The sequence below is a fragment of the Mycetomoellerius zeteki genome, unplaced genomic scaffold, assembly GCF_001594055.1.
Source record: "Mycetomoellerius zeteki isolate Tzet28-1 unplaced genomic scaffold, Tzet1.0 scaffold119, whole genome shotgun sequence".
Classification (NCBI taxonomy): Eukaryota; Metazoa; Arthropoda; class Insecta; order Hymenoptera; family Formicidae; genus Mycetomoellerius; species Mycetomoellerius zeteki.
The window spans coordinates 1,166,248-1,190,613 of NW_017256116.1; the positions used below are offsets into that span (position 1 = coordinate 1,166,248).

Here is a 24,366-nt window from a genome sequence, read left to right on the forward strand (position 1 = left end):
TGCAGTTCATAGTCTTTTCTTTCTGTCGATTCTTACTTAATATTATGATCAATATTTGGAAAAAGGGACTAAGTGCATTTTTTAAATTGCAAATAACTTTTTAAATATTGATCATAATAGAGAAATATTATAACATATAACTTCTCAAAGACATTATATAAATATACATTTAATACTATTCCCGTTTGTGGTACCTATAATAAAAAAGTAACAAGTTATTTTAATTTTTATCAAAATCAAGATTTTGTAATTAGGCCTTTATTCTGTCAATCCCCTCAATTATATAAACTGATGCGTATAATTAAAGATATATATTGACTTTAAGATATTTTAATTATTTTTTAAATAAAAAGACATGTATTTATAATTTTTTTATTAGTATTATATTAGTTATAATTTTGTTTAAATATATTTTTGAGATATTAAGATTTTTAATTACGCTTATACGTATGTACAAAGTGTTGCAATATATGCGTGATTCATCACATTTTGCGTGTAATCATAGGTTTCTGTAATCAGATGCAGAATGTATGTTTTACTTTTCAAGAATATTACACAATATATTTGCAATGTTTTTTAACTCGAATGAAATAACAGTGATAAATATAATACTGTCTATAAAATTGACTTTTTACTTTTTATTTCTGTAACGTAAAATATTTTTTTAAATCAGCATAGCGCAGTATAATTACTATGTTATAAAATAACTTGTAATACTTTTACTGCTCTCTGGGTCGCGAGTTTAATTATTTTTATACTAATAGAGAAGGAAATTTGACTGTGCATGAACCTCGGGCATAAGTTAGCTTCGCGATAAACGTTACTGCTAGCTTGGAAAAATATATGGAAATGACAAAGTTATTCTGAGCGTACGGGTGCTTCTTTATTTGAAAGGCAGATCCGGCCTTGCACGGACGAAAGAATAATTTCACCAATGTGCACGGGATACTGCCGCAATACTACGCCTGTTTTGAGTGTCGCGTATACATATAAGCGGGATCCAATTTTAACCTTCTCCTTATCCACATTGTTTCATTTCCGCGATATATGCGCTAAATCCGCTAATTATATTCAGCTATTTTACCGACCTATTTATTTTAAACAGTAAATTTAAATCCGAATATAATTTTGTTGTGGACTCTCAAAAATTAAAACCAATAATAGAAACCAACAGGACGAATGAGAGTATGATATTATATGAGTTTTAATTTAATCCATAGTTTCAAGATGGTTTCTTTGTTTGTTGGTATTTTTGCCACATCTGTCAATTTGTTAGTAACTCAAATTTGACAAAGAAGAGACACACATTAATTTTTGTATTTGTTGAAGAGAACTCCAAAGAGTGTCGAAAAGTACAATTGATTACATCATTAATTATGAAATAAAGGAATAATAAAATTTCTTATTTTATTACTTTGCGTACTGATTAATACGCCATATTCTCATTCGTTCTGTTGGTTTCTACTATTGGGAGTAAAGTTATATTCAAATATATAAAATATAGTATACAGGATGTTCGGAAATTCAACCGACAACGCTTGTGGACAGAGCGGACTAAACTGAGTCGAAAAGTTCTCTACCATTTTGCAATTTTCTCAATAGTTAACAATTATTATTTACCAAATATCGCTGAATATTGGTTTTCAATAATTTTTTACTCAAATACTATCAACTTTACAAAGAAACAGCGAGAGACAAAAATTTTATTTTCTTCTCATAGAACTCTAAGATTTTTTCCAGAATTTTTTATCAACTTTTTAGTACTGCATTTTTCTAATGGCGACTATTTTTACCAACATGAGAAAATATGGTATTAAAAAACTTTGAAAAAATTCTCAAAGCCTTATGAGAAGAAAATAAAATTTTTGTCTCTCGCTGTTTCTTTGTAAAGTTGATAGTATTTGAGTAAAAAATTATTGAAAACCAATATTCAGCGATATTTGGTAAATAATAATTGTTAACTATTGAGAAAATTGCAAAATGGTAGAGAACTTTTCGACTCAGTTTAATCCTCTCTATCTGCCCATGAGCGTTGTCGGTTGAATTTCCGAACACCTACAAAATATAGGTGTATATGTGTATGTGTGTGTATATGCATATAACCTATATATATATATACATACATATATAGACAAAATAAAGTTAAATTATATTTCTTTTTTCCAAATAAAAGATTGAGAAAGAAAGATATAAGGTTAAATAAGTCTCATTTCAGTATCAAAGTCAATATGCTATGAAGTTATACTCTTATCTCAAATAATACACGAGATTTTGATCCATAATAAATAATAAGTCTATATCTTTTTTTTCATATTATTGGAAATTGCTTAACTAAATTTGAAATAAGTGTTACATTATAAAAACATATTTATTGTAAAGGTATATCGATTTACAATGGGTGTGTGTATTTATTACAGTATATTCAATTACAATCTATTTACAGAAATGCTTTTTATATCTACATTATGTATTCATGATATTTTGTCAAATATTTAAATGTACTCAATTTATACTTTATAATTATTAATTTATAATAATCTGGCGTCGTTATATGTTATGAAACAAAATTGTCTTATTATGAAAAATATTCTAAACAACCAAGATCTCTCAAATGTAGCAACATATCAGCTAATATCTTGGAAATTTTATCTCCGCCTAATTGTTTGTTTTGTCTTGCTGTTTCTTCGTTTTCAAACTCATTTGCACATGTTAAATTTCCTTTTTTTAAGTATCCCATTAATACTGGTAAATAAAAAGATGCAATAACAAAACCGAAGAGACCACCTCTTTTGTAATCATCCAGCAAAGCATCGTACGAATATTTTTCGCTATCCCAAATGTTAGCCTCTAAGAGATATTCCTTTAGTGCATCATGATAGACTCGTACAATCTCGAAGAACTTATCTTTCCTTATTTCATTCGAGCAAGAGAGACAGAGATATGTGGAAAGATCAACGACGGGCGTTGCATATCTCAAAAATGCGAAGTCGATCAGCATTGCTCGGTATTGTCCATCGTTTTCCATCTTGAAAAGAATATTGTCCAATATAAAGTCACCATGACACAGCGTAGACAATGGCTCTCGCGATTTCACCGTCTTTATCATCACTTCATCAAACGCATTCGAGAGTAAGGCTTCCGTTTTATCGCAAAAGGCTGTGTCATAACCCTGATTGCGAAGATATTCCACTGCTCGCGTCGCGGTCAAGTTGAGAAAGATTATACAATTTTCATTTTGGTTTCTGTCGTATTTAATTTCTTGAAGCTGTTCTACGATAGCGAAAAAATTTTCGCGTTGCAGTTCCTTCATCGCATATCCTTTTCCGTGAAATCGTCCAATTTCGCGCATAGCTGCCAATGTATATTCTAAAGGAGTGTTGTACTTACATGGATACGCACAAGAATAATATCCTTGTTCATTGACGTTCTCCAGAGCGATCACCGAATCGACAGGCGGTCGTTCATCGATGTAAAAGCATTTCGCAAAATTTTCATTTGGTTGGGCATACATGCGGTAAAATAAAATTTCGTTATGAAATTGAACGTCGCTGCGAATTATCTGTCTAAGAAATTCTAACTGTGTTGGTTTCTTTAGTATTATAGAAAATTCTTCACTCTGATCCTTTGTCCTGTTCTTAAACTTCACGAATACATTATAGACAGTTGACATAAGATTACCGGTTTGTTTAGATATCTCATACCGAATTTCGTCAACGTTTTCTCTAAGATTCTCAATAATTTTTAATATAACCTCTTTATTCCATTTCTTAATGTCTTCAGTGTGAGACATTTTATTAGTAGTAACAACGAGTAAATCGTTGTGCACGAGTCTAAGAATCTGTAAATACAAGGCACTATATAGACGAGTTCGTTATCTTGATTATACTGCAAGAGACTTGTGCAATACTGTCGCTTTAATAGTATTCTCCAGAGATTATAAATGAAGCTAATTTTGCTTCATAAAGATCGTAAATATAGCAAAAGTAGGGGTTACATACTAAAAAATTATAATACTGTGATAGCAATCACGTATCAACGCGAGAAAGCAGTGTATGTAATTGATTCACAATCATATCTAGAAAATCAATGAGTATAATTGATTGATTAAAATCATTGTATAAAATACACAATATTTTTCTATACAATATACAACATACAATGCATACGATGGTATACAATACCTGATATAATTTTGCAGTATCTTCGCAAAATTCAACAAAATTATTGTAGTATTATTGTTATATACTCAGCGATTAATTTTTAGAATATATTTCATAATAATTCGCGTTAAAAATGTGTTAAAATAGTAGATACAATAAAATGCAATCAGATTATTATTTAATTTTAAAATTTTATTTCTAGTGTTATAAATGGTATTATCAAATATAGTCAGTATCATTATCTAATAGCTCATCTTCTACTTTTAAGTGGGTTTAGGAAATGATAAAATACTTTAAAATAAGAGACTAATGTCTTTTATGTGCTTCACTCTGGAGGATTAAACGGTTCATCTCCGTCTCTCTTCTTTGGCGTTCGAATAGATGTAAAAAAAATGGGGTCACGAAAGATGCTTTCGCGAACAATACGCGGCCACTCGAAGAAAGCTGGAAGAAAGTAGATGAAATACGGAATCGTGCGAAGAGTAACGAATGACTGTAGAAACTGAATGACTCAATGTAAAAGAACGTGATCTTTTTGGTTCGTAACATGAGATTAACGAAGAACGTAATGGAAGCGTGACAAATTTAGCGAATATTTAATATTTTATAAAACATTTTATAAAACATGAGATTAACGAAGAACGTAATGGAAGCGTGACAAATTTAGCGAATATTTAATATTTTATAAAACATTTTATAAAACATGAGATTAACGAAGAACGTAATGGAAGCGTGACAAATTTAGCGAATATTTAATATTTTATAAAACATTTTATAAAACATGAGATTAACGAAGAACGTAATGGAAGCGTGACAAATTTAGCGAATATTTAATATTTTATAAAACATTTTATAAAACATGAGATTAACGAAGAACGTAATGGAAGCGTGACAAATTTAGCGAATATTTAATATTTTATAAAACATTTTATAAAACATGAGATTAACGAAGAACGTAATGGAAGCGTGACAAATTTAGCGAATATTTAATATTTTATAAAACATTTATAATGTTAGCAATATTTTTAAAGAGCTATTGTTATTTAAGAATTTTGAAAAATTAATTCTCTTGTTTTGTTATATTTAATGACTAAATTCTTTAGAAATATTTCATATTTTGTTTCTTAAAAAGATTTTATAAAACATCACTCATAAATATAAATGCAAAATAATGTATATTAAGATCTGATAGACTGTGATCTTTCTGATGCTCCACAATCATTATAATGATAACAAATAAAGATGTCAGAAGGTTTGCGGGTTATTGCCGTGTTCTAAACAAAACTTCTGAACAAACAAAAGTTCTTAACAAACCTTCTAGCATTTTTAAAAATAATAGCCGTGAAAACCTAAAAAGCATTATCAATAATAACAGATATGTACAATAAATTCTGAAATGCAGCTGTGGAGATTATGATTAATTTAATTTTAATAATAAAATTATATCTTTTTAAGCAAAAAAAATGTTGTATTTCTTTGATCTTTTTAAAGTTGGATATTTTTTTCAGAGGAAGATTTTTTGTTGCATGATTTTAAATAAAACAGCTATTTTATTATTTAATATCTCTAACTTATCTATTAATTAAATCTATCGATTTATTTATTAATAACAGTATATTTTTACTTATACATAGAAATGTGTCTTTTTTTGTATATAATATATATATATATTGTATATATGTATTTAATATTTTATATTTAATATACATGTAATTGAATCACAAACATCTAATTGTTCAACATCCTATGTTAAAGTAATGTGTGTAGTGGATTCGCTGTATAAGAACATTAAGTAGGAAAGAGACGTTACAGAATCAGATGACCAGCCTTTTTGTAATTAGTACTGTACGCAAAAATACATAAGATGTCATTGCATTTTGCGCATGTCATAATTCTTGGCAATAGTCGAAGGGACGTAACAATCGCAGAAATATAAATATCTGTGAATTGAACATACATCTTTTTTAATTCATAGTTCATAATTTAATTGATGGTAATCTACACGTCTCGAAATAAACGCATTGTTATTAAAAATATGTTAAACAACCAAAATCCTTTAAATGTAATAACATATCAGCTAATATCTTGGACATTTCGTCTCCGCCTAATTGCTTTATCAATTTCCCATTATTTAAGAATTTCATGCATGCTAATTGTTGAGGATCTTCTTTGAAATACCCTCTTACTATTGGTAAAAAGAAGGATGCGATGATGAAACCAAAGAGACCACCTCTCCTGAAATCGTCCAGCAAAGCCTCATACGAGTATTTCTCGATATTCGTAACGCCAGCCTCCAGAAGATACTTTTTCAATGCATCGTGATAGACTCGCATTATTTCGAAGAATTTATCTTTTATCATTTCATTCGAGCAGCACAGACAAATATACGTGGAAAGATCAATGACGGGAGTCGAGTATCTACAAAGTGCGAAATCGATTAGTATTGCGTCATGTTTACCGTTTTCCGTCTTGAAGAGAATATTGCTCAATGTAAAATCGCCATGACACAACGTGGACAATGGCTCCCGCGGATCTACTATCTTCATCATCACTTTATCATACGCTTGCGAGAGTAAAGCTTCCATTTTATCACAGAAGGTTACATCGTAACCATGATTACGAAGATATTCCACCCCTCGTATTGCGTTTATATCCATGAAATGCTTCCATTCATATATCTTATCGTATCTAATTTCTTGAATTCGTTTCACAATATCGAAAAACTTTTCGCGCTGCAGCTCCTTCATAACGTATCCTTTACCATGGAATCGTCCCATCTCACGAAATGCCGCTAATGTATATTCCAGAGGAATGTCATACATATATGGACAGGGACAGTATCCTCGTTTGCTGATGTTTTCCAAGGCGACCACCGAATCGAAGGGCGGTCGTTTGTTGGCGTAGAAGCATTTTGCAAAATGTTCATCGGGCTGAATGTACATCTGATAAAACAGGATCTCATTATGGAACTGATCATCAGTACGATGCAGCACTCTAGTTCTTTCGCATTGCATGGGTCTTTTCAATATTATAGGAAGTTCCTCACTGTGACCGGTCTTGTTTGTAAACTTTACATTTAGATAGTACTGTATAGACATCCAATAGTTGGTGAATCCGTGAACTTCATATTGAGCTTCATCGACGTTTGATCCAAGATTCTCAATAATTGTTGTTGTTATTTCTTTTATCCATTTGTCTTCAACATGCGACATTTTATTCATGCTGCGACATGAGAATTGTTTTGATCGATTTTAAATGCCAGAATAAGGCAATGTTCGAATGAAGTACATTCGTGAATTGCCCAAACGATACTGTTCGGCTCTATTACATTTGTCTATTTAACTGATTACTTAGGCGTTTTTTTGTTATCAAACCAGAAGCTGTCACAGCTAAGGCCATCTCCGTCTTTAGAGTACAGAAGGTAGCTTTAGCCGTAGTTGCTTCTGATTAGATAACGAAAAACCGCCACTTGTATACATAAGATATGTCCAAACAAATGATACGAAGAATGAGAGACTTCATAATGAAGACCAATTCAAGCACTTAATTTCTCGGTACAAAGAAAAATTTAAGATAGAAGATTTGTTTGTAAAAGAAGCAATAAATGTGAATTATCTCGACTATAATTCAAACAAATGATAAAAGAAGACTAATTAAATTCGTGAAATTGTTAACTTTTATACAACAAACGTTGTATAAAACAATTAAGATTAAAGGAGTCTATAACTCATTAATTTTTAATTTAATTTCATTATTATTGTTAGCTTTTATAAAACCAGTTTTTTTTCCTGTAGTAGGGATAGGTTTTTGTTTATAACGGAAAATTTTATTGCCTGTAAAAGAAAGTAAACACATTTTTTCTCTGAGCTGGAGCGTTTAATCTACGAGACTCATTATCAGTGCTTGTTTTATTTAGTTTTTGGCATAGAATTAAAAAACAGCGTTTTTCTTTTATTATTAGTGCGCTCTTTCCTTCTCCATGCAATTTGATTGAATTATTTAAAAAATAAATATTAAAAATGTAAAGACCGTTAATTGTTTTTATCAATCGTTCCAGATTTAAGGAGATGTTGGAGTGACCAAGTGTTGGGACATTGCAGAACGATATAAACCTCCGAATTTACTTTACGGAATCAAAAATCCTTTTACAGGATTAAAGTATACGCAAAATTGGAAGGTGCTGCAATGGACTTTATACTAAAATCGAGAAAAAGTTAAAAACTTACATTTGTTCAACTCATAGAGTTGTCACCTGACGTAGACGTTTCCTTAATACAAAAGTTTTATAGCTCGTATGGACAAAACAACAGTTCAGGGTTTTACGTGCACAAATAATACTGAGTTTATGAAACTAAGATTCAAAGCTTAAAATGAAAGATTTATATCGATCTGCAAATTACGTGTATACGAATGCTGAACAAAGACTCGAAATGGTAAACAAAGCAGTAATTGCAGTAGGTGTTCGATTTTGCAAGAGATGGCGTTGCAATATATTAGATAAGGACAGATGTACGCGTTTGAGTGAGACATAACGATAATATAAGAAATGAATTAAAGATGTTACTATTATCGGTTTTTTTATTTAGAATGAAAAAATCTGTACTATCGACATCGATCAAGTTCAGCCGTCATTCCAGCAACCCCTTAAATTGCAAATTTATTCAAGCACTATATTCGTGTCCTAAGTAGAATGACAAAACAACAACCATCGCTCGCTCGCTTCGTAATATGCTACCTCTCCCCAGTAGAAGATACGCTCGCTCCCGCAATTCTAGAGATACTATGATTACATTTACACAGCATCCTTAATCGGGTTTAATAACATCCGTAGTTATGAAACTGGCCAATCACAGTCGTTCCATTCTTCCGAGGAATAGCTATGATTGGCTAATTTCTCGATTTCGTCACATTAGTAATGTAAAACAGAAACATAAATATATACATACACTTATGGCAAAATTAAATAATTATTAGATATAACGGAAAACGCTTCATATCCTTCCTCGCTCCTATTCTTGCATTCCAAAATGCAACTCGTCATTTTTACAACATTATATTATTTATTATGATAGAATTGTGGTAATACTTTAACACTTTATTCTCATATCTTACATAACAGATAAATGTAAGGGGACTACTCTGGACCTTGAACACATCAAGCATATAGACACACGTTCTAACCTGATTCAATATAAGCACACGTTTCATAGAGTCTTTCTGAAGCATCACAGAAAATATGTAGCTCTATTGATAGCACTGTTGTCTGAGTTGACATTGCGAGGCACTGACAAAACTTGAGTCGCGTTCAAAGAGCCATAGTATCTTATTCAACCTTCTACGTTTCTAGTAAATGATACGGTAAATCTTCATCCCAATCTAATTATTCTTTTCATAATTGTTGCATTAATTGCTTGACTACCACTAATATAGGTCCGATGAGCTCTAAAGGACCAAATACCTTTGAAATAAGCGATGACACCTGTCTCTTCGGTGCAGATCCATCTAATTGAATTTCATACTGTAAACGATCTTGTTCCGAGTTCCAAAGTAATCCGAGCGTTCTTAACATCTCATGCTCATTTAACATCAAAAAGCTATCCTCTTCCTTATCTGTCCATAATGAGCGAAGTGTTCGTTAATCGTTACTTCTACATTTACGAAGATAAAATCCTTCGCTTTGAAGCAACTCCATTAGTTCCTGCTGTAGCGAACATACCTCCTCCAATGTGTACGTTCCTGTGAGTAAATCTTTCAGATAAAAATTATGTAATATTTCCAATGCGGTGAGATATTTACTCTTCTCCTGGATTGCTAATTCTTTAAGCATCTGACCGTCAAGAAAGACGCTGAAGCAGTTATATGTTAGTGTTCAACCGATATATTTGAATATCCTCATCACTGTAGGATCTCCATAGTATCCTTTGTAAATCTCTATTTGAATCTCTTACTTGCCGGTACATCATCTTTAGATCAGCGGTCATTGATGGATTCTGAATATTATTAATAGCTCAAACAACACATCCTGTAAAATAGGTCCTGTTAACAACTTGTAATTCAATGATACTCCTGATTTAGAAAGGACGGATTCATCGAATACTACACTTAGTTTTCTGATTAACGCTCCTTTCTTTATTAATGGGATGATGTGGCAGATAATGAACGTTTGAATATTCTCGGAGTCGATCGTCCTCGACTAACGATATGTGCGCAAGAGCCTTATATTGCTCCATAAATTTGACATATTCTTGTTTCAGTTCAGGCTGCCGCGCAAATCGACCTTCCAATGCGTAGAATCTCTTCAGTGCTATCTTGTACGAAGCTGTGAGTATGATATATTTTCTTTGTGGCAATCCAAGGATAAACCTGCCCTCGGAATTTCGTTGTACAGTTGCTTGGAAATATTCTTCACATTTCTGATATTCAGGCGAATAATACTTCTAACAATTAAATATAAACAAAGGTGATCGAGCAAATATAAGTTACAAACAAATTAAATAATTATCTACAAATCAGCAAAAATAAAACGTACGTTTCAGGATCACCGGTTCTTCTTCAGCTAACATAATTCAAATAATTGTGTGCACTAATAAAATTTTTCATTAATCGGTGAAACGCTGACATAATAAAAATATTGTAAGTCCACATGCTCATCCTTCAATATTTCCCACCAATAAAATCGATGTTTCCAAGTCTGTGGAATTCCTCATCGGCTAGCTTTAAATAACTAGGTATATTCAACGTTGACGCATCAATTCTTGTTTGAGGTATCCGTTCTGTAATTTTGGTAATACCAAACATTCTAATTTAAATTTAGCCTTATTGTGTCGCGATTGTATTTCTAAGATAACTTGGCTAACGCGTATCTTACTTTGATTTATTCCAATGATTGGAATATTTACCGATTTACAAGTTAAAGGCAACTTAGTATCTACTAATGCACACGTAATTAAATTGAACTGAGGGTAAATATTAAAAACAATGATAACCACCTCCGATGACCTTGACATGTACTGTCAAGATCATAGTCCTGAGTGATCTTCGGAAGGTTTTAGTCCGCGCTCGTTATTCGTTTAAAAGTTAATAACAAAATAAGTTCTGCTATATAAAACAAAACTTCTCTGCTCTAAAGTAAGTGATAAATATTGAAAACAACGGATCCACCTCCAATGATTTTGACCTTGATATATATTGTCAAGGTCATGGTCCTGAGTGATCTTCGAAAGGTTTTAGTCCGCGCTCTTTATTCGATAAAAAGTAATTAAGAAAATAAGTTTTACAAACAGAACACAAAATCGAAATTCGAATTTTTTTATACGTGCGCTAACTCGTGTTTAAGGGGTGAAACACTCCTTTGAAAAAAACGGTATTTTTCTTCCGAGTCGAAATTGTCGGAAGTATAAAAGATGGAAAAAATTTTTTAAACAAAAATTGTACGGTTTCAAGAGTACCTACTTTAAAGTTGCGAAAAAAAACATTAAAAAAATTTTTTTTTTGTTTAACAATATACCCCACCATCCACAGTTTTCTCCACAGCTTATAGACTGCTGACACTATGTGATAGGAAGAGATGAACCTGATTCCGACTTGTCCTTGTTTTAGTCCTCATTTCCCATATGCGTGTGTATGCGTCCTGTCTGTGAGTATTATGTGAATTCATCTATGTAATTTATACATGTGTGAGTGAGAGAACTCAAATATGACACTGTCCAGCACTGTTTTCAAACATGAAAGCGAAGTTAGCAATTTACTTATAGAAGTTTGTAGTTTTTTCAAATTTTTCAAATCCGTTTTTACCAAATTGAAGATTATTTTTTTCCAAATTCAACCATGTATAATAAAGATATATTACAACATATCATTTTTGAGAATTAATTATAAACGCTTCCTTATATACTCTATCCGTGATCTCATGTGCGTAAGTAATTACCGTCGAAACAATAAGATATATGAAAAGATGTTTTAAGTAAAATTTGTATAGTTTTTTATATGACTGTATATTTATATATATATTATACATATATGTATTTATACAGGGTGTCCCAAAAGGTCGAGACACCTGAATATCTCGGAAAATATAAATTTTAGAGAAAAGTATTTCAGATAAAAGTTGTAGGATCTATTTATTGATCTTATCAGTTTGACTTTAGGTTGTTGCCAAGATCAGGTCACATCGATTTTTTTAACGGAATACCCTACTTTTAATTCCAGAATATAATAGCTGATGTCAAGAGCTTTTCAAAACACTACAATAAAGTTATTTTTTATAAAGTACTTTTCGAATTATAAGACTTCAAAGTTACAGTAACACCGGAAAAATGAATATCGACACATTTTTATTTCAAGCCAAAAAACACCGACCTTGGATAACTCTGAATATATAATTATTTATATAAAATGTAGATTCAATATTTAGCAAATGTGGTGCGAAATTAATGTCAATACGCATATGTTAGCTATACCGTCTGAAGGCGCTTATATACGAACTGCGATTAAGTTATGACTCACAGTAAGTGTTAGTCACTGAACAGACGTAATCAAGACGTACAGCTACTCAACAAATTGCATATCACACAACTAAAAATGTCCTACGACGAAGATTTCCAGAAATGGATCAAAAAAGTAATGTTAAAAATCATTGAAAGTTTCGGTCCACACATCGATGAAGCTCAGTACGAGATAACCGAGTCTACCGACGTTTTTATGTCCAATATGTATTATGCGTGCGTCAAGTTTAAAAATAGACTGACTCAGAATGAAGAACATTTTATAATACTGAAAAGACCTAAACAGTTAGAAGTCTGGAGACAGATGACGGGCAGCGACCTGCAATTTCACAACGAAATATTGTTTTACCGAACATATGCTCGACCGGATGAGAATTTTCCGAGATGTTTCTACGTCGACGAGAAGCCACCTATGGACTCAGTAATTGCTTTGGAGAACGTCAGTAAACGAGGGTACTGTCCTTATTCGTACAAATACAACATTCCGTTAGAATACACATTAGCGGCGATGCGCGAGATAGGACGCTTCCATGGCAAAGGATATGTCATGAAGGAACTGCAGAAAGAAAAGTTCTTCGATATCGTAGGACAGCTTCAAGACAATAGGTTTGACGAGAAGTTTGACGAGTTTAAGCTTCTTATCAATTCTCAGGCAACGCGAGCAGTAGAATATCTTCGCAGCCACAATCATGACGCGATTTTCTGCGACAAAATGGAAGCTTTACTCTCGAATGCATTCGACGAAGTGATGGTAAAGACCATTAAACCACTAGAACCTTTATCCACAATGTGTCACGGCGATTTTACGTTGACTAATGTTCTCTTTAAGAGAAAAGATGATGGACAGCAACATGCAATGCTGATCGACTTCGCGCTATGTAGGTATTCGACTCCCGTCATTGATCTCTCTACGTACATTAGTTTGCACTGGCATGAAGTAACGAAAGACAAATTCTTCGATATAATGCATGTTTATCATGACGCGTTAAAAGAATATCTGTTAGAGGCTGGCATTTGGAATATCGATAAGTACTCGTACGATGTTTTCCTTGACGATTACAAGAGAGGTGGTCTCTTCGGTTTCGTTATTGCATCTTTTTTCTTACCAAAATTAATGGGATATTCCTCTATAGATGGACAACAAATAATAAAAATGAATTACGCAGAATATTGTAGGATATTGAAGCAGGAGGGTGGAGATGAAATATCTAAGACCTTAGCTGATATATTGCTATATTTGAGGGATCTTGGTTGCTTAAAACCCTTTATATAATGGTGTAATATTGTTTTTATTGTTATATTAATGTACAATACATATAGTATCAGCATTAATGCATATAGTATCAATAAAATGTAGTAATTATGGAGTATCTAAATAATGTACGAAAAAGTTTGCAAGTATAATTTTAAACACAATGTAAATAAAAAGAAAAATCTGTACAAATACATATAATCTTTGTACGTAAGTATAATGTACTTATTATATGTATATGGTATACACACATATAAGAATATATATTTTCAATTTACATCTTAAAATATTTCTTATTTCTTTCACCATTTTCCATTTTAATAATCATTGTTTGTTTACTTATTTAATCGTTTTTAATTTCATTATTTATTTTTTTATTCAATTCTATATTCTTTTATTTTTATACCTTTATTAATCCTAAACTACCACTACAATGTGTTACCAACCGCAAATGAAGAAATTCAAACCATTCAATACCAATCCTAAACAATATCGTATCCTCTCCTCTTTTTACATCATCCACTGACAAAGAATTATTAAAATTAGAAACAATAACAGAAAAATTTCTTGATGTTAGTAAAATAGTCAATTTAATTGTGACAATCTTGCGTTTTTTCGCGGGTTTTCTCCGTGTTTAGATCCATTCTTGGAATGCCAACGTTTCGTGAACCTTGCAGTTCACTTCATCAGGGCGAGGAGCAGCCTGATACTAATTGTAAGCTGTTCCCCCGGGTCGTTCCTTTTATATTACGCTGCTTGTGTGGGGGGAGGAGGGGGGGAGAAGAAAATTGTGAGTCAAGGGGGGAAAGGAATTCGGCCGGTTTTCAATAGCCGGGAGAATATTAGTCAATTTAATTAATTGTCTTAAGTTAAAAAGCAAACAAATACGTCATCTCGGTAGAAATCTCATCAATATGATCAAAAGTGTTGCGTTATATCTCGATGATACGATATTCGTCATAAAATTCTAATAGTCACAGTGCGATAGTAAAACTGTCATAGTCCGAGAATAAGAACACAAAAGTGGTCAATGCAAAAATAAATTATTGAGTGAATAAAAATTAAAGTTATATATGAAGATGTAAAATCAGTCAAGAAATAAAATTAAAAATGTATAACTGTTGCGATAGACAAACATTGACTAAGAGAAAAATACAAAACAGAATGTGGTCTTGGCAATGCAAAGTCAGATCTTATTTACAATCGGAATGTATGCTGTATGTAGGCCCTCTGTATCGGTTTGGAAATTAAGGCTGTTTTTTTGTTTTTTTATATAAAGCATTTCCGAAATTAGATGTTTGTTATAGCAAGGTTCTTCGTCTAAAATTTCAATCGAAATCATGTTCTAGCTGTAATCTGTGCTCGGTCATAACAGATCGGGAAGATACGTATTCCGTAGCACATATGATTTCTGTGTTCTGCAATTCGCATTTTACCTGTCTACCCGTCTTCTACATACGAGGCATCATAATTATTGCACGTAATCCTGTAAACTATATTGTTTTTAGAAAATTGAGGTCGCGGATCTTTGTGTACTTTAATATATTTCTGTAGTTTATTCAAACTATAAAAAGAGACCTTGATATCGTTTCTATTGAATTGGTTAAATTTTTCAGTCAAAGATGGAATAAAAGGCACAGTGAACCATGATTGAACAACAGATAAATCCTCGTTCTTGTTAGATCGATTAACACACGTTGCACTTCCAACCCTGATTCTTTGGAGTCTCTTGTTGATTGTATCAAAGATCAATTTAAGTAGATAATCATTATTTAATAAAATATTTATTATAATTGTTAGATTTTTCATGTAGAATTCTGAATCAGACAGTAAGATAGCTCTATCCACCAAACTAATGATTACACCCTTTTTTTGAGATAACGGATGGTTGGAGAAAAACTTAGAAATTTAGTTGGAGAAAAATTTAGAAACCTCCTCGAAAAGTTAGGTTTGTGATACCAATCAATACCAATCAAAAGTTAAGAGTTAATTTTACTTTTAACTGAGAAAAAGGAAGGGTAAATATTGAATGTAGAAAAGGCATTAGGATGCATAACAGTTAAAAAGGAAGGATCTTTTTTTGTTGCTTTTTCTTCTGAGGAAAACGAGTTCGGAGCATGGGTAACATTGTGAGAATTGACTTGTACTGGAGGAACCGATGTAACATTATGTAGATATTTAATATACTATCACATTGTGTCAAGGAAGCTGGTATGTAACTATTTGTTTTGTGCAGATGATCGGTAGCGTCACGTGAAGGTAGAAGTTAAAGAAGTTATTACAAATTAAATAAATTACAAGCCTTTAAAAAAGATATCTCGTAATAGGCAACTTTATCGTATATAAATATTTTCGTATATAGAAAAGTTGGTTGTTGTAAAAATCTTGTTTTACTATGATTGTCCGTTTTAATTGTTCATTAATATTTTTGAAATTTTAAATAAGAAACCGTAAAGAAAGAGAGAAAATTGATTCAAACACATTTTTGTCATTACGAAGCGGACTATCGATTTGAAAGTTTTTTTTATTAATATCGCAAAGATAAATAGTGATAAATAGTGAGTAAATAAGAAAGTGATAAAAGAAATCATGATTGAAGTTTGTGAATATATACTTAAAAAGATATGATAAGATGACGTTGATATTACATGAATCTCTTCATTTGCGGTTGGTAACACATTGTGATAGTTTAGGATTAATAAAAAATATAAAAATAAAAGAATATAGAATTGAATAAAAGAATGAATAATGAAATTAAAAACGATTAAATAAGTAAACAAACAATGATTATTAAAATGGAAAATGATGAAAGAAATAAGAAATATTGTAAGATGTAAATTGAAAATATACATTCTTATATGTATACATTATACTTACGTACAAAGATTATATATATTTGTACAGATTTTTCTTTTTATTTACATTGCGTATGCTTAAAATTATACTTGCAAACTTTTTTATTTCGTACATTATTTAGATACTTATTTAGATAATTATTACACTTTATTGATACTATATGCATGAATGCTGATGCTATGTGTATCGTACATAAATATAACATAAAAACAATATTATGCCATTATAAAAAGGGTTTTAAGCAACCAAGGTCCCTCAAATATAGCAATATATCAGCTAAGATCTTAGACATTTCATCTCCACCTTCCTGTTTCAATATCCTACAACGTTCTGCGTTATTCATTTTTATCATTTGTTGTTCATCTATAGAGAAATATCCCATCAATTTTGGTAAGAAAAAAGATGCAATAACGAAACCGAAGAGACCACCTCTCTTGTAATCGTCAAGGAAAACATCGTACGAGTACTTATCGATATTCCAAATGCCAGCCTCTAACAGATATTCTTTCAACGCGTCATGATAAACGCGCATTATATCGAAAAACTTGTCTTTCATTACTTCATGCCAGCAGCACAAACCAATATACGTAGAAAGATCAACGACGGGAGTCGAATATCTACATGTCGCGAAGTCGATCAGCATTGCATGTTGCTGTCCATCATCTTTTCTCTTAAAGAGAATATTATTCAACGTAAAATCGCCGTGACACATTGTGGACAAAGGTTCTAGTGGTTTAGTCATCTTTACCATCACTTCGTCGAATGCATTCGAGAGTAAAGCTTCCATTTTGTCGCAGAAAATCGCGTCATGATTGTGGCTGCGAAGATATTCTACTGCTCGCGTTGCCTGAGAATTGATAAGAAGCTTAAACTCGTGAAACTTCTCGGACCTAATTTCTTGAAGCTGTCCTACGATATCGAAGAACTTTTCTTTCTGCAGTTCCTTCATGACATATCCTTTGCCATGGAAGCGTCCTATCTCGCGCATCGCCGCTAATGTGTATTCTAACGGAATGTTGTATTTGTACGAATAAGGACAGTACCCTCGTTTACTGACGTTCTCCAAAGCAATTACTGAGTCCATAGGTGGCTTCTCGTCGACGTAGAAACATCTCGGAAAATTCTCATCCGGTCGAGCATATGTTCGGTAAAACAATATTTCGTTGTGAAATTGCAGGTCGCTGCCCGTCATCTGTCTCCAGACTTCTAACTGTTTAGGTCTTTTCAGTATTATAAAATGTTCTTCATTCTGATCCGTCAGTCTATTTTTAAACTTGACGCACGCATAATACATAGTAGACATAAAAACGTCGATAGGCTCGGTTATCTCGTATTGAGCTTCATCGATATTTAGACCGAAACTTTCAATGATTTTTGACATTACCTTTTTGTTCCATTTCTGGAAATCTACATCGTAGGACATTTTTGTGTGATATGCAATTTGTTGAGTAGCTGTCCAATGAACTAAATAAAAAACAAACATTTTTTCTCTTTTGTCTTTTTTTCGTATATTTTTTAATTTCAAAGTTAAAAAACATTTTAGAAAAAGAGTAAGTTTTTACACAATAAAATTTCACATAATGTAAAATACAATATCTTTGCGAAAAATTATCGTACAAATTATTTTCAAAAAGCATTTTGAAGGTTAGGAAGCCTACTTTCAGACACTTTCATATTAAATTTTGTTTACTGATGTTTCATTGAATTGTAGCGCCTTAAAGTAAAATAAAAATATTGCAAAGATATTATTTTTCAATTTTATGTAACTTAGGAACAAAATATTCAAACACTGATTTAAAGCCTCATACTTACACTTTAAAATGCGTGGTCGAAAACCTCTCTGAGATTTCTTTTCGCCGAGATATATAACTTTTCGTAAAATACGAGAAAATTGTAAGTGCCTTATACTTTTGTCCAAGGCTGTATTTACTCATGTGACATACGTTGGTTATATCGTCTGCAAACGCACTTAACACTGACTGCAGTGCCGATTGCAATACATTATATGTAGGATAACTCCGGCAAATACGCCGCGCTGGAATTTACGCCGCAGAAGTCAGGAAAAACAGAAGGAGTGGGGGTAATTTTCCCTCTCTACTCTGTTACATGCCTTTATGTTATATTATGTTATATTGTGCTATGATTTCAGCTTCTTACTATTAATATTAATGAAATTATTATGAGTTGAATCGATTTGTCACTGTAATAAGTAGCCCATCATAAGTTATAATTTACATAAAATGATTACTGTACGGCGTGTAATGAACAAAAAAAATAGAATGAAGTTTACAGCGTGAGCGCCCAAAGCGGGTGGACCTCATGTCTACGAGCGTCATTCGCTCCTAAAGGTCGAGCGGCATTTGAACTGCGCGCGAGGTGAGCGGTGAGAGGAGTAGCGGAAGGCGGAGCCTCTCGAAAATCGGCTGAGAAGTGCAAATCTTGCCGAGTCCTGCCCTATAGTCAATGTCTTTCATATAAATAAATGAAAGCAGCTAATGTGTTTTGATAAATGACGCAAAATAAATTCAATTAAATGTTAGATAAATATATTGTAAAAAAATTATTGTAATCGTGTGAAATACCATGCTCAAAAATTATCTTCACATTGTCTGTGGCTAATGCACATAAAAAACAGATATGCTTTTCAATTTTTTATCATACGATACTGGATTAAATGAAGCATCTCGAGTGAGGAATTACATAACGAAACAAAGTCCGTTTATCTTGGAATGAGTTATAACCTATACATAAAGACGTTTGTATGTATAACCATGTAATTTACACATTACATACATGGATAATTAATAATATAAATTTTTATTTCACGTAAATATACATCTCGCTAAATATTATCATACGTAAATTTCATAGTTAATTATAAATACAACAAATGTATCCGCATGCTAAATTATCTTATTGTTAGAAAATAGAAATAAGAAAAACTAGGAAAATTGTTTATATAATTTCTAAACGATTTATAGAAACTTGTTATATAAATCTGTAGAAAAATAACTCTGCGCAATGTAACGTGATGTGTTTTAATTGCTATTTGCGAGCATTTACCTTGGATCGTGAATAAAAAAAAAAGCGGAAAAAATTGTTGACCACACACTAACGGAACGAATTGAGTTCTATGTCTGGAGAAGTGGACGTTTTTTTGGTCCGGTAAAGTGCATCCCAAGGGCATTGATGGTACTGCTGTCGAATAGACAAGAGCATTTGCATTCTCCATCTAGAAGAGATATATTCCGTGCTGTTTCTTCCGAGAGAAAAATTTAAAAAGTAACGCGGTTGACGTTTTCAATTGTTTGAATGGAAGCTAAATATCTAAAGCTTTATAATATTATCGCTCCATAAACGTCAACTATAACGAGATTAGTGAGAAATTTAAATACTTCTTACATTCAATTGTAATTGATAAGAAAAATAACAGCAAGGAAAGAACAAATAAATTTAGCGGTAAGAAACTAAATACTGAATCATATATTGCAAACGGTAAAAAATGCAGACACAATCATACACCGGTGATATAAAAAACTTTTTAATCTACACATGATTTTGTAAAACAAATTAAATTTTTCTTTCAATAATGAATTTCCAATTGGAAATTTAATCGTAAAGTGATAAAAGTACATTAAAGTGTCATATCCCCCCTCTCCCCGAAAATGTTTGTGTTTCCGTTCCATGTTGCGAAAGTACGAGATCCACTCTAAACTATTTTTTCTTTCCGCCCTTTTTCTTCCTTCCAAGATGAGTTAGGCAGGTTTTGGGTCGACTAGCGGAAAAACGTCTCCTGCGATTTTTCCAGGTAAAGGGATTTTGCATAATTACTGGTGATGTTGTATTTAAGTGGCTTGCTCGGTAAACGGCAAGGAGAGGCAATTCGAGCCACGGTGCTATCTAAATAGTATATTGCACGACAGTTTTAACGAGAATTTCAAGTTAGTGCTAGTGAGAACTTTCGGCGTTATGTGACGTGTTGTTAAATTTTAATATCAGTAAATATTTATTTTTTTCGAGGATTTCGTTCGTATTTCGTATAACTTATAAATATTATAGAAGATTTCCGAATATTTTATCCCTATAATATAATATTTCTCCCTATATTTCTACTTTCCTTTATTAAAATGGATTATTAATATCATTGATAATCAGTTTAAAAAGCTGCAACTTGATTTATAAAAACGAAAAGATAAAGGACATATACCACGAACGCAAGATGTTTTTAGCGAAGTTTATATTTAATTCCACCATATATAATCATTACAAATTATTAGACGTTTCGGCCTTAAATTAGGCCATCTTCAATATATAAGAGTTAAGTATAAAAATTCTTTTATACTTACACACAAATGTACGACTAATTTAAGCTAATTATCTCCTAACATGATGATATAAAAATTTACACATTGACATCTTGTGTTGGTCCCTATTGGCTTATTACCTGACTTAATTTAGGTTCATTTAATGACCTCTAATTAAACTAGTTTATTGCATAAATATAGAAAGATTTGTTCCATAAATCAAAGATATTGTAAAATTATCTTATTTGTGTGCGATTATCTATATATTATCTCTATACCGGTGCGGTGGTCGTAACATAACAACTTTTTTTATTAATGAAAACAGTAAAACCGTCATATGCGTTTCTTCTACGTTTTGCTAAATGATGATTTATTCCACAATATTTCTTAGCTACGTGATATTCAGAGGAGTCCATCGTCTCTCGGCGGAATACATAATTACGGCGAGTTGGTTGAAAAGCGAGAAAGACAGACGCTGCTCGATGCGATATTGCTGCGTTCTTTTCCCGGGGCGTACAATTCCCTGTCGAAAATTCCGCAAAACATAACAATGACTGGCGTTAAGGAGAGGACTGCTGGCTACGCGAGACGAATCGAGTCAGATTAAATTTCCATTGCAAATTTCATTCAACGGACTGCTTCATACCTTACTTGCACTCTCTCTCTCTCTCTCTCTCTCTCTCTTCAGTGCTCTCTCGCTCTCAACGATGTGACGACGACTTAGCACAACGTCGTCCTTCAGTAAGATGAACGAGACGACTAGTATTTACGCGAAGAACGATGAAGCGTTTGCAGGATAAGCATCGAGTCATTGGTGTACATCTAAGCGTCGTTATCCGTTTTCTTTGTTGAAGATTATCATCCTGCACAACGCCTGTCACGATCCATCCTATGAAGTAAATAACTGTCTCGAAGCTGCATTCCGTAATCGACATTAGCAATCATAGAGTTAACTGAGATATGTGCTATTGTAGACACGAGACTGACAATAAGTACGATTGTATTATAGTTTAGAAGGCAGGTTTTCCAAGGTTCCCTAAGCATTGCGTGCTATGGATATCGAACTTCTTGCCGAAACGATTCGTGGTGGCGACGAACGATAATGAAAGCTTTTTGCATCTAATACGCGAGTAATGAGCACCTAAGTGCTCATTAGACTAATGAGCCCTTAAAAATACACGCTTTCTTGCGTTATCTCGAGGAGTCAAGCTATTAAATGAAGACTTAATGACGCGTTCACAGGTGGTCTTTGTTTCATTGGACGCGGTCTGTCGCCAAGCATCATCGTCGTTCTTGTCTTCAACAACAGCAAAACTTATTTCAAAGCCAGTTGTATCATACAGAAGTTAAGAAATAGATAATAAAATAAATTAAGTAAATAGAATTCATAAATTTCTTTTTCCATCTATTGCTCGTTTAATATGTTCTCTACGGAATGATGGCTATTGTTTCTTATACTGATATGTTTTTCCAATCCTATTGCTCATCGTGCAAACTACTGAGAGATGCTCTTAGCAGATAATTCTCAAGACAATAGCAGATCGCGTTACAACATTCGTTACAATTCTTCCACGTCATGGATGTTTTTCATTACGCTCATCGGAAATTCATCCTGTCAACTCGTGCAGAAGGGACACCAAACAGAACCGATGAATTTCGCGCGTTCGTCCCGTTTCGTGTGAAACAAATGGCAGCCAATCGGCGCTCGCGTGCATTTCGAAAGTGAAAATTAATCCGATCGGCCGTGCGGGAAATCAATTCCATAATAAATCTCCCCCGGGCGGATCGTAAATAATATCCGCGCCGTGCACCGCGAGATAGCGCGTTGGCGCAACGGCGCGACAAAGAAATATGACACCCCACGGTCAAGCTTATTTATCGGCGAAACCCGTCCCGAACGGCTCCAACCGAGAACTCCTGCCTCGGTACCGTGAACTCCAGCTAGGACATTTTACACACTCTCTGCATCCATCGAAAATCCTTGCTCACGGTGCATGAGAGTTTGCACTCCGACACGCGAGGCAATCATAAACCTTCCGAGTTGATTCTCTTGCGACATACTTTGAACGATTTTGGCTGGACGCTCTATGTATTCCCCATCGATCACACTATTTTATCTGGAAAAGAAAAAGAATGATGTATAGTATATTTACAGAAATGTTTTTTAATATATTTGCAACATATAATTACTGAATCTCTTGAATAGTATCTGAATATGCTCGAGTTGACGTAAATTTCTTCACTAATAATCATTATATTTTTAGAAATTTTTTTGTGAAATAAAGTATCGCTGTCAATGAAATTAATGCCTAAATTACAATATGCTACAATAAGCTTACATTATTTCACAAGCATATGAATCTGTTCTTTTACAGCGCTTTACATTAGTTATTTTGATCAGCAAAATTAATGTAGATTATTAACGTAATTGATTTTAATATAATAAAAGCACGGTTGCGGGGGGTTACATTAATACATGTGTACGAGGGATTGATGCGATATCACGTTATTTATTACATCACTCTATTTCTCTTCGTAATTGCCGCAACGTTTGGTTTAAAGCAACGATCATTCCTGATGACATTTATTTTCCATTAAGATGTATCTTTCTGTAAACAATATAAAATTGTTTGTTATTGATGTGTGTCGACCATAACACATTAGCCATCGATCAAATATATCCCGCGGCAAATTTTATTCCCCTGGCAATTATTCTATACCTGCAGCGAATTCTTGGCGGAAACCACATGCACGTGTCGGACATGCTACGTGTGATTTCTTGCGATCAATTAGCAAAGCCAAACTTTAATACGATCCGGCCAATATAATGGTTTGCCGGTGCGCGCCTACTATACGTAACTCGGATAAGGCGCCCAGTCATCGGAATTACGTGGCGAGGACCACTAATGCCAGGACCAGTTTACTTGGAGAAAGGAAGAAAATTTATAGTAGAAATTCGAGCCTTCTTTCTTGCAAGCTTTCTTGCCATCTCTATACCAGTACTAAATAAAGTTTCTTACTTGTAAGCTGTGTCCGAAATTATTTCCAGGTTTCACTCATTTAGAAATTAACATACCTAACTTGACAATACTACTTGTGTATGTGTATATATACAGGGTGTTTCCAAATTAAATCGCAAAACTTCGGGAGCGTGTAGAGGAGTAAAAAACTAAGAAAAAAAGTCCTATAGACATATGCTCGTTTTTGCTCCGTTTCAGAGAAATCGAAAAAAAATGTTTACATTTCTTGCCATATCTAGCACCGACATATTTGATTACATTTTCCACTTT

General features: G+C 32.9%; 5 protein-coding genes across 5 annotated transcripts; 2 read left to right on the forward strand and 3 right to left on the reverse strand.

The window, feature by feature from the left end:
- Nucleotides 1-2,543: 2,543 nt before the first annotated feature.
- Nucleotides 2,544-3,876, reverse strand: LOC108730334 (uncharacterized). Its single transcript, XM_018459962.1, has one exon. It carries the CDS (start codon nt 3,788-3,790, stop codon nt 2,576-2,578), a length of 1,215 nt encoding a protein of 404 aa, XP_018315464.1. The 5' UTR covers nt 3,791-3,876; the 3' UTR covers nt 2,544-2,575.
- Nucleotides 3,877-5,924: 2,048 nt separating this feature from the next.
- On the reverse strand, nt 5,925-7,515 carry LOC108730353 (uncharacterized). The gene has a single exon (XM_018459996.1). It carries the CDS (start codon nt 7,379-7,381, stop codon nt 6,188-6,190), a length of 1,194 nt encoding a protein of 397 aa, XP_018315498.1. The 5' UTR covers nt 7,382-7,515; the 3' UTR covers nt 5,925-6,187.
- Nucleotides 7,516-12,633: 5,118 nt separating this feature from the next.
- LOC108730347 (uncharacterized) lies at nt 12,634-13,942 on the forward strand. Its single transcript, XM_018459982.1, has one exon. It carries the CDS (start codon nt 12,741-12,743, stop codon nt 13,935-13,937), a length of 1,197 nt encoding a protein of 398 aa, XP_018315484.1. The 5' UTR covers nt 12,634-12,740; the 3' UTR covers nt 13,938-13,942.
- On the forward strand, nt 12,741-13,937 carry LOC108729722 (uncharacterized). The gene has a single exon (XM_018458942.1). The coding sequence runs from the start codon at nt 12,741-12,743 to the stop codon at nt 13,935-13,937; it is 1,197 nt and encodes a 398-aa protein (XP_018314444.1).
- A 2,975-nt stretch (nt 13,943-16,917) lies between the features above and the next one.
- Nucleotides 16,918-18,780, reverse strand: LOC108730339 (uncharacterized). The gene is made up of 2 exons (XM_018459969.1): nt 18,585-18,780; nt 16,918-18,236 (listed from the first exon to the last, which is right to left on the reverse strand). Exon 2 carries the CDS (start codon nt 18,193-18,195, stop codon nt 16,996-16,998), a length of 1,200 nt encoding a protein of 399 aa, XP_018315471.1. The 5' UTR covers nt 18,196-18,236; nt 18,585-18,780; the 3' UTR covers nt 16,918-16,995.
- Between the last annotated feature and the right edge of the window lie 5,586 nt (nt 18,781-24,366).

What these genes read in the sequence shown, in the direction of transcription:
- LOC108729722 (XM_018458942.1), top strand. Translation starts at nt 12,741, where the DNA reads ATGTCCTACGACGAAGATTTCCAGAAATGGATCAAAAAAGTAATGTTA.
- LOC108730334 (XM_018459962.1), bottom strand. Translation starts at nt 3,790, where the DNA reads ATGTCTCACACTGAAGACATTAAGAAATGGAATAAAGAGGTTATATTA.
- LOC108730347 (XM_018459982.1), top strand. Translation starts at nt 12,741, where the DNA reads ATGTCCTACGACGAAGATTTCCAGAAATGGATCAAAAAAGTAATGTTA.
- LOC108730339 (XM_018459969.1), bottom strand. Translation starts at nt 18,195, where the DNA reads ATGTCCTACGATGTAGATTTCCAGAAATGGAACAAAAAGGTAATGTCA.
- LOC108730353 (XM_018459996.1), bottom strand. Translation starts at nt 7,381, where the DNA reads ATGAATAAAATGTCGCATGTTGAAGACAAATGGATAAAAGAAATAACA.